The sequence below is a fragment of the Chiloscyllium plagiosum genome, unplaced genomic scaffold (genome assembly GCF_037043375.1).
Source record: "Chiloscyllium plagiosum isolate Xiang-an unplaced genomic scaffold, Cpla_swu_hap1 HiC_scaffold_36, whole genome shotgun sequence".
Lineage (NCBI taxonomy): Eukaryota > Metazoa > Chordata > Chondrichthyes > Orectolobiformes > Hemiscylliidae > Chiloscyllium > Chiloscyllium plagiosum.
This window is the reverse complement of record NW_028270174.1, coordinates 44,320,412-44,335,650: the sequence shown is the minus strand read 5'-3', so window position 1 is coordinate 44,335,650 and position 15,239 is coordinate 44,320,412. Positions and strand designations below refer to the sequence as shown.

The window sequence follows — 15,239 nt, the reverse complement described above, 5'->3', positions numbered from 1 at the left end:
TCATCAGTCCATCTTCAAATATGTGAGAATATGAATATTTCGTTCCAACCACAAGGAAATACAATTGCTGGATCTCTTGATTGCACTGTCATATACTGACACGATAGGTGGTACCAGCATACTGAATCACAAGATACTCAGACCACTTATGGGATTAAACAGCATCAATGTAACCAAAAGAAAGTCAGAGGGAAACATCTTAAGTAACTTTGCAATGTCAATGGAAAAACAGAAATTCAACTGTTCTGCACATGATTTTCCATGCCTTACTTGGAAATCCTGTAGTATAGGGTTGAATCTCTGACATGCATGCCTAGTGGGTGAGACTTCCTGTTGTTAGTACTTTAGCCACCTATCAAAACAGCCAGAAAAAAAACCATGAAGGATCCAATCTAGATTCAACAAGTAATATTTAAATGCATTTATTCTGGGTTGTTTCTTCACATCTTGAGTTGTATATCTTAATTAAATTTTGACGTGATCTACATGATCTATAATTTCATATCTCAGTAAGTTAATATTTGCTTTTTCCACAGGCCTGGGAGTTCTCTAAAACAGACCTTTGATCATTCTTTTGTTGGAAAAAGTCCAAGATCCAGAACAACAGAATCTCGATACTTGGGAACATTAGAAATCTTGGACACGAAGTCTTCAGGAAATGCAACGTTTAAATGTGAAACTGCAGACACAATCAGAGCATCCATATATCAGGTGATCAGTAATATACCAGTAAATATTCTGTGTTATTGCTCAGTTATAGGGGGGTATTCCTTTGAACTGTTTGTTACAGACTAGGTCAGACCTCCTCAAAACATTTCAAGGAAGTAGCTCAGACCGTAACTTTGCTAGTTGTTTTAAACAGGTGTAACACAGATATTCCAGGAGAGATGCAGCTGGTCAAACCACTTAGTTTTAACCAAACAGAATTCATAAACAAGGTTACCAGATAAAACACAAATAAAAGAGAACAGAATTCCTAATAACTTAACCTATCCGATAACCCCAGCAGATTATCCCAATGCTGTTTCAAATACTTGCAACAATCCCCATAAACCTTGGCAAAAAAAAGGTAAAATCAAACACTGGGTCTTACAGGAGGGAGATGGCAGACAGAGAAGATCAGAATGGTTCTGCTTCTTTCATGTAGCTGTTTCTTGGACCAGCAGCCTCAAAACTACCTGACTGCTTTCAGTGAATAGCCAGACCCAACTAAAGAAAAGCTGAGCTGGGAGAACGGCCCACTCCCCTTTTGTTATACAAGTGTTTTTTTAAGAGCTTGAAAGCCTTTTGCCTGAGGCAATAGCTGAAAACTATAATCAAACAGGCCCTAAAACCCTTCAAACTTAGATTTTTCTGAGTCTGAGTCTTTTGTGACATCTTGAGAAAAAGCCAAGGGCAACCTTGTTAAAGGAACAGCACCGTTCCTCCTCCCGCCCCAAATAAACATCAATATCCAAAGACAGCTTCATTTTAAAACTCCTCGATCCTAAACGACAACACCCATGTACATTACACTGGAAATAAACATGCAACCATGCCTTTGAATGCCTCAGTTTTTCATTCAAGTCTCGACAATGCATCAGCAATCGCGTTTTCTCGATTGAATGGCTGTAACAATAAGCTCCGTCTACACAGTCTCTCATTTTTGTCCTTAAATTAGTCCACAAACATTAGTGGCTTATGATCAGTGTATATGATTGTTTCAGACATGTTATTGGTAACATAAACATTGAAATGTAACACTAACACCAAGCTCAAAGTTTCCTATTTTGAATATTTTTGCTGATGAGTGTTCAGTTTCCTGGAGACATACCTGAAAGCTCTTTCTATCTTCTCATTGTCATCCTGTAGGAGCACAGCACTGACACCCACATCACTCACATTGATAGACACCTTGAATGGCTTTATGTAATAAGGTGTTGCTAAGACTGGGCAGTGGTTAACGCAGCTTTCAGATTGTCCACAGATAGTCCACTGTCCACTGAAATGTCTTACCTTTGCAATTCAGTAAGTGGAGCAGTCACATTGCTAAAATTTGGTACAAATTTTCAATAAAATCTACTCAATCCCAAGTACTGTAGGACTGCTGTTTTTGTCAATGGTATGGACATCTCCCTAATTGCCTTTGTTTTTGCATCATAGGGGGCCATTTATCCATGTCCAATAACATGGCCTAGGAAGGTGACCTGGGGTTTGGCAAAATCACTTTTAGCCAGGCTTATCATCAAGCCTGCCTTCCGAAGTCGATGGAACATGTCGGATAAATGTTGTAAATGTTGTTTCCATGTGGGACATGGAAATCACAGGTCATTGAGATGTACACTCAGTTGGGTAATCTGGCAATGACCTTATTGGTTAGTCTCTGAAAAGAGGCTGGTGCACTTTTCAGAGACAATATAGCATGACTTTAAACTGAAACAGTCCATTCGGCATTATGAAAACCAAAATTGCCTTCTCTCTTTTGACAAAGGTACCTGCCAGTAGCCTCAGAGCAGGTCCAACTTAGAAATATAAGTTGCTTGTCCCATCTTTTCAACACAGTCTTCTAAACGCAAAATCGAATATGCATCAGTCTTTGCAACAGTCCACACATAACACAACAGGCCTTCGGCCCTCGATGTTGCGCCGACCTGTGAACTATTCTCAGCTCGTTTTCGAACTATTGGGTACCATCTGGTTTTGGCACCATTACTATGGGTGAGCCCCAGTCACTGTAACTCATTTCAATTACATCGTCTTAGAGCATGTGTTCAATCTCCTTCTGAACCTGTGCGAACTTTACAGGGTTATGGCTATAAGGATGGTGCTTAATCGGAACAGCTTTTCCTATATCTACATCATGCATAATTAGGTCAGTACTTCCTAGCTTATTACCACATATCTCCATGGGATAGTAATAACTCTTACAGGTCATTTTGATTTTCCTCTGGAAGATAACTCAATAATTTATCTCAATTTTTGACAACTTGCTCATTTCCAATTTGATTTGAGGAATGTCCAATTCAAGAATCCTCTGAACTTGGTTCTTTCCTGTGTTCTAACCAATAACACAGTCTCCTTCCGCTTTCCTTCTCTGTCAAAATACCTTTTGGACATCTTCAAATAATACCCGCTGTGAGATTTCTTTCTGTCTGGAGTCTTTATCAAATAGTTCACCTCACTCAATTTCCTTTTGACTTGATAAGGTTAACCATACCTTGTTTTAAAAGATTCACCTATTACTGGAAACAACACTAAGACCCCATCTCTGATAGCAAAATTGCAAGGTTTTGATTTCTTGTCTGCTTCCTGGTTCATTGTATCTGTGATACTTTTAAATACTGTGTGGCCAACTCCCCCACTCTATTTAATCGTTCCCTAAAATTTGACACAAAGTCCAAATATATGGTCTCTGCAAATTCCACTTCAATTTTCTTATTTGTGCTCTTCGATCTCGCCTGTTTCAACTGGTGACTCTGTGACCTCGTTATCACAGTCAGGAAAAATCCCATGGTATGTGTCCTGCAATAGTTCAGGTGCCTGAGTTTCCACTGGCCTTTCAACCACAGCAGGCAGCACTCCTCCCTGTGAACCAGCTATATTGTTAGCAAGGACAAATTGTATTCCTGGAGCTAAGAATTTGTCCAGTACGCCTATCACAATTTCTCCACTCTTCACTAGACACTAGCTTCACTTTATGTAATTGAGCACTTCTTGTTTAACTGTGAACTCCCGTTACTAGTAGTTTTTCTGGGAATTGTCATTCAGAAGTACATATCTCCTAATCTTTCAACATCACAGATTGAGAGGACTCTGTGTCTCTTCATATTGTAACCGATTTACCTGCTGCTCCTGGCCTATGCGGGTAAACTTTACCTTCGCAGGTTTAAGAAGATTTGGCAGTTCCTCCTTAACCAATCTCTGACAAGTTGTACATTTTGGTACAAGCTTTTCTGCTTTCACTGTGCTTTCCATTACCACCCCAACAAAATTCATTGGCTTATCCTGTCTTCCTACATCACAAGATTTTTCCTTACCCACATGATTTCATGTGGCTCACTTTACTGCATTGAAAACACCATAGCTTTTTAATTTCTCTTTCCCCTTCAAGGGTTTCCTTTTAACCTTTTTACTTTTGTTATCCTTATGGTCTTCACCAAGATCTACCTTTCCCTTTCCATACGAGGATTTCTCTATTCCCCAATTTTTATCCCTCATAGATTAAAATTGGTTTTGGAAGCCAAACTTTGACCAACTCATAATCATCAGCCATTTCAGCAACTAATCTTACTGTTTTAACTCTCTGTTCTTCCAAATGAATTTCACTGCTTCACCAAGCAAGTTTTTGAACTCCTCCCAAGCAGTTGTCTCTCGGAAAGTGTCTTAGGGCTCTATTTTTAAAACCCTTATCCACCTATCAAAATTACTTTGTTTGATCCTCTGTTTGACCAGGGACCCTCCTTAGATTCTTGAAACATTGTCTGTAGGCTTCTAGCACAAGTTCACATGCACTTAAGATGACTTTCTTCATCTCCTCATATGCCCCAGATACCTCCTCTGATAGTGGTGCAAATACTTCACTATCTCTACCTGCAAGTTTTGTTTTGATCAACAAAACCCACATGGTCACTGGCCATTGCATTTGTCTAGCCACCTTTTCAAATGAGATGAAAAAGGCTTCCATATCCTTCTCATCAAATGTTGATACTGTTTGGATATAGTTAGGGGAATCGACAGGAGATTTTGTGGTCAGGATCGGGATTCCCGGAAGGTATGTTGCCTCCCTGGTGCCAGGATCCGGGACGTCTCCGATCGGGTGTATAAGGTTCTAAAAGAGGAGGGCGAACAGCCAGAAATTGTGTTACATATTGGCACTAATGATATAGCCAGGAAAAGGATTGAGGATATAAAAAGTGATTTCAGGGAGTTAGGATGGAAGCTGCAAAGCAGGACGAACAGAGTAGTGTTCTCTAGCTTACTACCGGTGCCACGAGATAGCGAGGCAAGGAACAGAGAACAGGCGCAGCTTAACACGTGGCTGTGCAGCTGGTGTAGGAGGGAGGGCTTCAGATATGTAGATAATTGGGATGCCTTCTGGGGAAGGTGGGACCTGTACAAGAAGGACTGGTTGCATCTGAACTGGAAGGGGACCAATGTCCTAGGTGAAAGGTTTGCTCGAGTAGTTAGAGAGGGTTTAAATTAATATGGCAGGGGGTGGGAACCTGAGCTGTATACCGGAGGTGAGAGTTGATGCAGATGAGGCAATAGCAAGAGGTAGACCAGCTAGTGGGAAGGATTTTCCTGGGAAGGAACCAAGGGATCAGTTAAAGTGTGTTTAACGCAAGGAGTATCAGGAATAAAAGTGATGAACTTAGAGCATGGATCAGTACCTGGTGGCCATAACAGAGACATGGGTTTCTCAGGGGCAGGAATGGTTGCTGGATATTCCAGGGTTTAGAGCATTTAAAAAGAATAGGGAGGGGGGAAAAAGAGGAGGGGGTGTAGCACTACTAATCAGAGAGAGTATCACAGCTACAGAAGTTACTATTGACGAGGAAGATCTGCCTACCGAGTCAGTATGGGTGGAAATTAGGGACAGCAAGGGAGCAGTCACCTCGTTAGGGGTTTACTACAGGCCCCCTATAGCAGCAGGGAGATGGAAGAGAGCATAGGTCGGCAGATTTTGGAAAAGTGTGGACGTAGTAGGGTTGTAATAATGGGTGACTTTAACTTTCCCAATATTGATTGGAACCTCCTTTGAGCAGAAGATTTGAATAGAGCTGTTTTTGCAAGATGTGTTCAGGAGGGTTTCCTAACTCACTCACATTGACAGGCCGACGAGGGGAGAGGCCATTCTAGACTTGGTGCTCAGAAACGAGCTGGGGCAGGTATCAGATCTTGTGGTGGGAGAGCATTTTGGTGATAGTGACCACAACTGCCTCACATTCTACATAGCTATGGAGAAGGAGAGGATTAGGCAAAATGGGAGGATATTTAATTGGGGAAGAGGAAACTATGATGCGATTAGACATGAGTTAGGAAGCATGGACTTGGAGCAATTGTTCCATGGTAAAGGCACTATAGACATGTGGAGACTGTTTAAGGAACAGTTGTTGTGAGTGATGAATAAATATGTCCCTCTGAGACAGGCAAGAAGTGGTAAGATAAAGGGATCTTAGATGACAAGAGCGGTGGAGCGTCTCGTCAAAAGGAAAAAGGTAGCTTACATAAGGTGGAGGAAGCTAGGGTCAAGCTCAGCTCTAGAGGATTACAGGCAGGCGAGGAAGGAGCTCAACAATGGTCTGAGGAGAGCCAGGAGGGGGCAAGAGAAAGGCTTGGCAGAACGGATTAGGGAGAATACAAAGGCATTTTACACTTATGTGAGGAATAGAGAATGGTCAAAGAAAGAGTAGGGCTGATCAGGGATAGCATAAGGAACTTGTGTGTGGAGTCTGAGGAGGTAGGGGAAGCCCTAAATGAGTTTTTTGCTTCTGTCTTTACGAAAGAAACGAACTTTGTAGTGAATGAAACCTTTGAAGAGCAGGTGTGCATGCTGGAATGGATAGAGATAGAGGAAGCTGATGTGCTGAAAATTTTGTCAAACATTAAGATTGACAAGTCGCCAGGCCCGGACCAGATTTGTCCTCGGCTGCTTTGGGAAATGAGAAATGCGATTGTTTCGCCACTTGCGAAGATCTTTGCATCCTCGCTCTCCACTGAAGTCGTATCTGAGGACTGGAGAGAGGCAAATGTAATTCCTCTCTTCAAGAAAGGCAATAGGGAAATCCCCGGCAATTACAGACCAGTCTGTCTCACGTCTGTTGTCTGCAAGGTGTTAGAAAGGATTCTGAGGGATAGGATTTATGACCATCTGGAAGAGCATGGCTTGATTAAATGCAGTCAACACGGCTTTGTGAGGGGCAGGTCATGCCTCACAAACCTTATCGAGTTCTTTGAGGATGTGACTAGAAAAGTTGATGAGTGTCGAGCTGTGGATGTGGTGTATATGGACTTTAGCAAGGCATTTGATAAGGTTCCCCATGGTAGGCTCATTCAGAAGGTCAGGAGGAATGGGATACAGGGGAACTTAGCTGTCTGGATACAGAATTGGCTGGCCAACAGAAGATAGCGAGTGGTAGTAGAAGGAAAATATTGTGCCTGGAAGTCAGTGGTGAGTGGTGTTCCACAGGGCTCTGTCGTTGGGCCTCTACTGTTTGTAATTTTTATTAATGACTTGGATGAGGGGATTGAAGGATGGGTCAGCAAGTTTGCAGATGACACAAAGGTTGGAGGTGTCGTTGACAGTATAGAAGGCTGTTGTAGGCTGCAGCGAGACATTGGCAGGATGCAGAGATGGGCTGAGAGGTGGCAGATGGATTTCAACCTAGATAAATGCAAGGTGATGCATTTTGGAAGGTCGAATTTGAAAGCTGAGTACAGGATTAAGGATAGGATTTTTGGCAGTGTGGCGGAACAGAGGGATCTTGGTGTTCAGGTACATAGATCCCTTAAAATGGCCACCCAGGTGGACAGGGTTGTTAAGAAAGCATATGGTGTTTTGTCTTTCATTAACAGGGGGATTGAGTTTAAGAGTCGTGAGATCTTGTTGCAGCTCTATAAAACTTTGGTTAGACCGCACTTGGAATACTGTGTCCAGTTCTGGTCGTCCTATTATAGGAAAGATGTGGATGCTTTGGAGAGGGTTCAGAGGAGGTTTACCAGGATACTGCCTGGACTGGAGGGCTTATCTTATGAAGAGGGGTTGACTAAGCTCGGACTTTTTTCATTGGAGAAAAGGAGGAGGAAAGGGGACCTAATTGAGGTATACAAGATAATGAGAGGCATAGATAGAGTCGATAGCCAGAGACTATTTCCCAGGGCAGAAATGGCTAACACAAGGGGTCATAGTTTTAAGCTGATTGGAGGAAAGTATAGAGGGGATTTCAGAGGCGGGTTCTTTACACAGAGAGTTGTGAGAGCATGGAATGCGTTGCCAGCAGCAATTGTGGAAGCAAGGTCACTGGGGACATTTAAGAGACTCCTGGACATGCATATGGTCACAGAAATTTGAGGGTGCATACATGAGGATCAGTGGTTGGCACAACATCGTGGGCTGAAGGGCCTGTTCTGTGCTGTACTGTTCTATGTTCTATATTTAAACAGATCCTCACCAGGTCTTTGGCTCCCATTGGTTTGCTCGTCCGCACTCTGCTTACCTTCAGCCTTCATCTCCATCCTTTTAAGCTGACTTTCCTGTCTAAGTGCCAATCACTAAAGTTCAAAATCCTTCTTTCCTCTCCCTCCTTTTCTCTCTTCTCTCTCTTTCTCTTTTTGTTCTGCTAGTGATTTATTCTTTTTCTCTTCCATCTGCTTTTAAGCATAATTCAAACTGTTTCATTTCTGTTGCTCTTTCCTTTTCTTTTGTCTCTAACTCGAAGGGCTCCTTCATTTTCAATTGAATTTTAGCCATTTCTAAAGATTCTGATGGTGTTTCCAGCAAATTTAAATGCTGAGATATTGCTTTAATTATATCTCTTTTCCTTACAGAAAGAGGCAACTCCAATTCCAGCTTGTCTGCTAATTCCAGCAGCTTCGCCTTAATCTCCTTAGAGTTTTTGCAAATCCCCTAAAGTCACTTCTTCCACCCCCAGAAAACTCTTGGTGACTGAAACAGCCATTGCTATTTAACATCCGGAAGATAAGACACAAACACCTATCACTCACTGCCTTCAAGCCCAACAACCCTAATCCCAAATCAGAACTATAGAACAAGTCCCCAGTCTGTAATGGACCAGGCCAGACACCCTCAAAACATTTCAAGAAAGTAGCCCAGACCGTAACTTTGCTAGATGGTTTAAGCAGGTGTAACACAGATATTGCAGGAGAAATGCAGCTGATCAAACCATTTAGTTTTAAACAAAACAGAATTTATTTACAAGATTACCAAATGAAACACAAACAAAAGCACCCCTTGGCAAAACAGTTAAAATCAAAAACAGGGTCTTTCAGGAGAGAGATGTCAGAGAGGATCAGAATGGTTCTGCTTCTTTCATGTAGCTGTTTCTTGGACCAGCAGCTCAAAACTGCCTGACTGCTTTCAGTGAATAGCCAGACCCAACCAAAGAAAAGCTGAGCTGGGAGAACTGACCACTCCCCTTTTGTTGTACAAGTGTTTTTTTTTAACTTAAAAGCCTTTTGCCTGAGGCAATTCCTAAAAACCATAATCAAACTGGCCCTAAAACCCTTCAAACTTAGACTTTTCCGAGTCTGTGTCTTTTATGACATCTTGAGAAAAAGCCGAGGACAACATAACCTTCTTTAAGGAGCAGCATCATCATATGTTTCATAGTATCAGATGGAGAGAGATTCTGCCTCTAAACTTAGTAAAAATGTCAGACATCACATCGAACTAAAAGAACAAAAATTACCCATTTGATCTCTTTAGTTGCCTAGCCTTTCCTTAAATACTTCTATAATGTTTGCTTCAACTATGCCTTGTGGTATTGAGTTCCATATTCTCAGTTATGGGTAAGACATTTTGTCTGAATTCCTGTTGGATTTCTTGGTGACTATGTTACATTAGCTCCCAAATATGCAGTTCCAGCAAGATTTTTTAAAAATCATCTGTGGGATGTTGGTGTCGCTGGCTGGCCAGCATTTATTACTGCCCCTAATTGTCATGGAGAAGATGGTGGTGGTGGTGAGCTGCCTTCTTGAGCCACTGAAGCCCACCTGCTGTGGGCTGACTCACAGTGCTGTTAGGTGAAAGTGAGTACTGCAGATGCTGGAGGTTAGAGCACAGCAGGGAAGGCAGATTCCGAGGGGCAGGAAAGCTGATGTTTCGGGCAAAAGCCCTTCATCCGAAATGAGTCTGGGAGCCTCGGGGGTGGAGAGATAAATGGGAGGGGTGGGGCTGGGATGAAGGTAGTTGAGAGTGCCATAGGCGGGTGGAGATGGGATTAATGGTGATAGGTTGGAGGGGAGGGTGGAGCGGGTAGATGGGAAGGAAGATGGACAGGTCATGAGAGCAGTGCTGAGCTGGAACGTTGGAACTGGGATAAGGTGGGGGGAGGTGAAATCTACATTGATGCCATCGGGTTGGAAGGTTCTGAGGCGGAAATGAGGCGTCGGGTGGTAAGGTGGCATTGGAGGAGGCCCAGCGCTTGCATGTCCTCGGCAGAGTGGGAGGGAGAGTTAGTGTGTGGCCACGGGGCGGTGAGGTTGATTGTTGCGGGTGTCCCGGAGATGTTCTCTGAAGCGCTCTGCGCGTAGGCACCCTGTCTCCCCAATATACAAGAGACCGCTTTGGGAGTAATGGATACAGTAAATGAAGGTTTGATGGATGTGGAAGGCTCCTTTGGGAATTTGAACGGAGTAGTGGGCACAGGTTTTGCAATTCCTGTGATGGCAGGGGAAGGTGTCGGGGAGGTGGATTGTTCGGGGTGTAGACCTGACGAGGTAGTCGCAAAGCAGATAGAGTGGGGAGGGAAATATATCTCTGGTGGTGGTATCTGTTTGTAGATGGCGGAAATGGCGGAGGATGCTGCGATGTATACAGAGGTTGGTGAGTTGGTAGGTGAGAACCAGGGGGGTTCTGTCCTTGTTGCATTTGGAGGGGTTGGGTTTGAGGGCAGACGCATGGGATGTGGATGAGATGCGCTGGAGGGCATCGTCAACCACGTGGGAGGGAAATTGCAGTCTATAAAGAAGGAGGCTATCTTCTGTGTTCTGTGGTGGAACTGGTCCCCCTGGGAACAGATGCGGTGGATGCGGAGGAATTGGGAATTATGGAGAGCATTGCTATTCACAATGCTATTCAGGTAGGAATTCCAGTATTTTGACCCAGTAACAGTGAGGAAACTGCGATGTATTTGCAAGATAGGTTGGTGACTGACTTCTTGGGTAAGTTGAAGGTGGTGATGTTGCCAACTATCAGTTGCCCTTGCTCTTCTTGACAGACAATGTTTTGTATTTGGAAGGTGTTGTCTTAGGATCTTTTGTGAATTTCTACATTGCATCTTGTAGATAGTCAGTAGTGGAGGGAGTGCAGGATTTTAGATGGAATACCAATCAACCGGGTTGTTTTGTTCTGGATGGTGTCAAGTTTCTTCAGTGTTGTTGGAGCTGCATTGGTGGTGTTGATGGTGGGGAATTCAGTGATGGCAGCACCATTGAATGTCAAGGGGGCAGTATTGTCTCATGTTGGTGATGCTCATAGCCTGACATTTGTGCAGTGCAAATTTTACTTGTGACTTGTCGGCCTAAGCCTGGAAATTGTCCAGAGCTTGTTGTATTTGGACATGGACTGCTTCAGTGTCCGAGGAGTCATGAGTTGTGCTGAACATTGTGCAGTCATTGACAAACATCTCCACTTCTTACCTTTTGATGGAGAGAAAATCTTTGGTGAAGCAACTGAAGGTGATTGGGCCTAAGACACTATGCTGAGGAACTAGTGTAGAGATGCTCTGAAGCTGAGATGACTGACCTTAAACAATCACGACCGTTTTTCCATGGGTCAGCCATCGGAGAATTTGCTCCTGATACCCATTGATTCCGGTTTTGCTCAGGCTCCTTGATGCCACACTTGGTCGAATGCAGCCTTAATGTTAAGAGCTGTCAATCTCATCTCACCTCTGGAATTCAGCTCTTTTGTCCATGTTTCAACCAAGGCTGTGATGAGAACAGGAGCAGAGTGACCATAAAAGAGCCCAAACAGGGCTTCACTGTGTTGACTGTTGTTGAACAGGTACTGCTTGATAGCACTTGATACATTCCATCACTTTACTGATGATCGAGAGTAGACTGATAGGGCAATAATTGGCTGGGTTGGATTTGTCCTGTATTTTTGTACAGGACCTGATAGAATTTTATAAAATATTGAGAAGTATAGAAAGAGTTGATGGTAGTTGTCTTCTAACCTGCACTATTCTAATTTCATCTAAATGTTTATCCAATGACCATTTAAAGGCCCATAAGGTTGGCAAGTTTACTACTGTTGCAGACAGGGCATTCCACATCCCCTACTACTCTCTGAGTAAAGAATCTACCTTTGACGTGTGTCCGGTGTCTATTACTCCTCAATTTAAAGCTATGCCCCCTCGTGCTGGCCATCATTATCCAAGGAAAAAGGCTCTAACTATTTACCCTATCCAATTCTCTGATTATCTTATATGTCTCAAATTAGTTACCTCTCAACCTTCTTCTCTCTAACAAAAACAGCGCTCAAGTCCCTCAGCCTTTCCTCATAAGAATTTTTCTTCATACCAGGCACCATCCTAGTAAATCTACAAATCTACTCTTTCCAAAGTTTCCACATGCTTCCAATAATGAGGTGACCAGAACCGCTCGCAATACTCCAAGTGCGGCTGCACTAGAGTTTTGTACAGCTGCAGCATGACCTCATGGTTCCAAAACTTGATTCCTCTACTAATAAAAGCTAACACACTATATGCCTTCTTAACAACCCTATCTACCTGTTTGGCAACTTTCAGGAATCTATGTGCATGGATACCAGGATCTCTTTATCCTGTTTTTCTGTATTTTTCTTTTCCCTTCCACCCCTTTTTTGCTCAAACTTTGATAGATAGTGCTGTTCAGCAGGAGGCAACTTTGATGGGCTCCAGAATGATGACAGTGTTTTCAGAGACAGCGTGACTACAAAGTCAGCCAGCTGACCTGGGAAGCCTGGAGCGGGACCCTTGCTTCCACGTGGAGTGTCTCCTGGCAGAGGCATGGCGTGGGCTGGAAAGCCTGCAGCAGGACACACTCAGCTCCACGGTATGGACTGGGACATTCCTGATGAAGGGCTTATGCCTGAAATGCCAATTCTTCTGCTTCTCGGATGTTGTCTAAACTGCTGTGCTTTTACAGCACCACACTTTTCGATGTAGGCTGGGAAGCCCGGAGTGGGAGACTCTTGATGGTGTATTGTGGGCTGGGAAGCCTGGAGCATGTCATTCCAGCAGCAGCATGCTGTAACAGTGGAGGAAGAAAGTTGGACTCTCTCTAATTTATCTTTTTTTTAAAATTCTATTCTAAGTTAATGTGAATGCCACTGGTGATGGTAGACACTTTTCATTGTATTTTATATTGAATACACGTGATAATAAGGGATATTCTATTCTGTTGTCAGGGCCCAAATGGTCCAGAAACTCCAACTTGTTTTGTGATATCATTTGGAGCAAATTGAACTGGCTGAAGACTGGTACCTGCAATGCTGGGGTCCACGGGAGGAGGGAGGGATGTATCATCCACTTAGCACTTTTGCACTGGTTTGCTGGACTCGTCCATCATTGAGGATGAGGATATTTGTGGAGCCTTCTCCAATGCGTTGTTTAATAATCCACCATCATTCATGACTGGATTAGGCAGGACTGCAGAGCTTATATCTGATCCGTTGCTTGTAGGATTGCTTAGCTTTGCCTATCACTTGCTGCTTATATTGTTTGCTTGCTTCAAGTTGAAACCTCTTCTTCACGTATGGACATCCTGGCGTGATTAGATTAGATTAGATTAGATTAGATTAGATTAGATTAGATTAGATTACAGTGTGGAAACAGGCCCTTCGGCCCAACAAGTCCACACCGACCCGCCGAAGCGAAACCCACCCATACCCCTACATTTACCCCTTACCTAACACTACGGACAATTTAGCATAGCCAATTCACCTGACCCTGCACATCTTTGGACTGTGGGAGGAAACCGGAGCACCCGGAGGAAACCCACGCAGACACGGGGAGAATGTGCAAACTCCACACAGTCAGTCGCCTGAGGCGGGAATTGAACCCGGGTCTCTGGCGCTGTGAGGCAGCAGTGCTAACCACTGTGCCACCGTGCCGCCCACTGTGCCACCGTGCCGCCCACACCAAGATGTCCTTCACTCTTGGTGGAAACAGGATTAATTCCCTGGCTTGATGGTAATGCTTGAGTGGAAGATATGTTGAGCCATGAGGTTATGGATTACACTGAAGTACAATTCTGCTGCTGTTGATGGCCCACAGTGCCTAAGCCCAGCCTTGAGTTGCTGGATCTGCTTATAGTCTGTCCCATTTAGCACAATGATAGTGCCACACAACATGATGGAGGATATTCTCAATGTCAAGGGGAGATTTCACCTCCACAAGACTGTGTGGTGGTCACTCTTACTGATACTGACTTGGACAGATTGGTAAGGATGAGGTCAGGTATGTTTTTCCCTCTTGTTGGTTCCCTTACCACCAACTGCAGATCCAGTTTAGCAACAATGTCCTTTAGGACCCGACCAAATCAATCAGTAATACTGCTGCTGGGCTACTCTTGGTGATAGATGTTGAAATCCCCAATTCAGAGTACTTTTTATGCCCTTGCCACCCTCTGTGCTTCCTCTAAGTGTTGTTCATCATGGAGTACTGATTCATCAGCTGAGGGAAGATGGTACATGATAATCAGCAGGCAGTTTCTTTGCTCGTATTTAACCTGAAACTAACAAGACTCCATGGTTTCAGAGTCAAATCAGGAGGACTCCCAGGGTAACTCCCTCCAGATTGTATACTACTGTGCTGCCACTTCTGCTAGGTTTGTCCTGCAAGTGAGACAGAACATATCCAGGGATGATGGGTAGTGTCTGGGATATTGTCTATAAGGTGTGATTCCATGATATGACTATTTCAGTCTGTTGTTTGACTAGTCTACGAAACAGCTTTCTCAATTTTGGCACTAGCCCCCTGATGTTGGTAAGGAGAACTTTGCAGGCTCGACAGGGCTGTTTCTGCTGTTGGCTTTTCCAGTGCCTAGGTCAATTCCAGGTGATCCATCTGGTTTCATATCTTTGAGACTTTGTCGCTATTGGTAGAAGTGACTGAGTGGTTTGAAAGACCATTTCAGAAGGCACTTAAGAGTTGACCCCATTAGTATGGGTCTGGAGTCACATGTTGGCAAACCAGGTGAGAATAGCAGCTTACCTTCCCTGAAGGGCATTAATGAATCAGGTCAGTTTTTCCAACAATTTACAGTGGTTTCATGGTTTTCATTAGTTTCTTAATTCCTGATTTTTTTAAATTGAATTCAAATTCCATCATCTGGTATGGTGGAATTCGAACCCTGGTCCGTAGAACATTAGCTGAGTTTCTGGATTAATGGTCCAATGATAATAGGCTGGGCCATCATATTTGTCTCCTCTTAATCAAAACCTTTTATAATTTCAGAACCCTTTCTGACCTACTGATTATTTGTCTTTGCTGTCTTCTGTAAGACTCTCCTTTTTAATTTTTTTCTTCGTTCGG

At 43.5% G+C, this 15,239-nt stretch overlaps 1 protein-coding gene across 6 annotated transcripts in view; it reads left to right on the top strand.

Moving 5' to 3' along the window:
* The window catches only part of rbm46 (RNA binding motif protein 46), a 350,512-nt gene that overhangs the window by 44,420 nt on the left and 290,853 nt on the right, over positions 1–15,239 (top strand). For all 6 annotated transcript variants that reach the window (XR_015753360.1, XM_087980132.1, XM_087980130.1 and 3 more), the window contains exon 3: positions 537–711. Coding sequence is in view for 5 of the 6 variants with exons in the window: in XM_087980132.1 (XP_087836258.1) it covers positions 537–711 (175 nt within the window). In the remaining variant the exon portion in view is untranslated. The remainder of the gene's footprint in view (positions 1–536; positions 712–15,239) is intronic.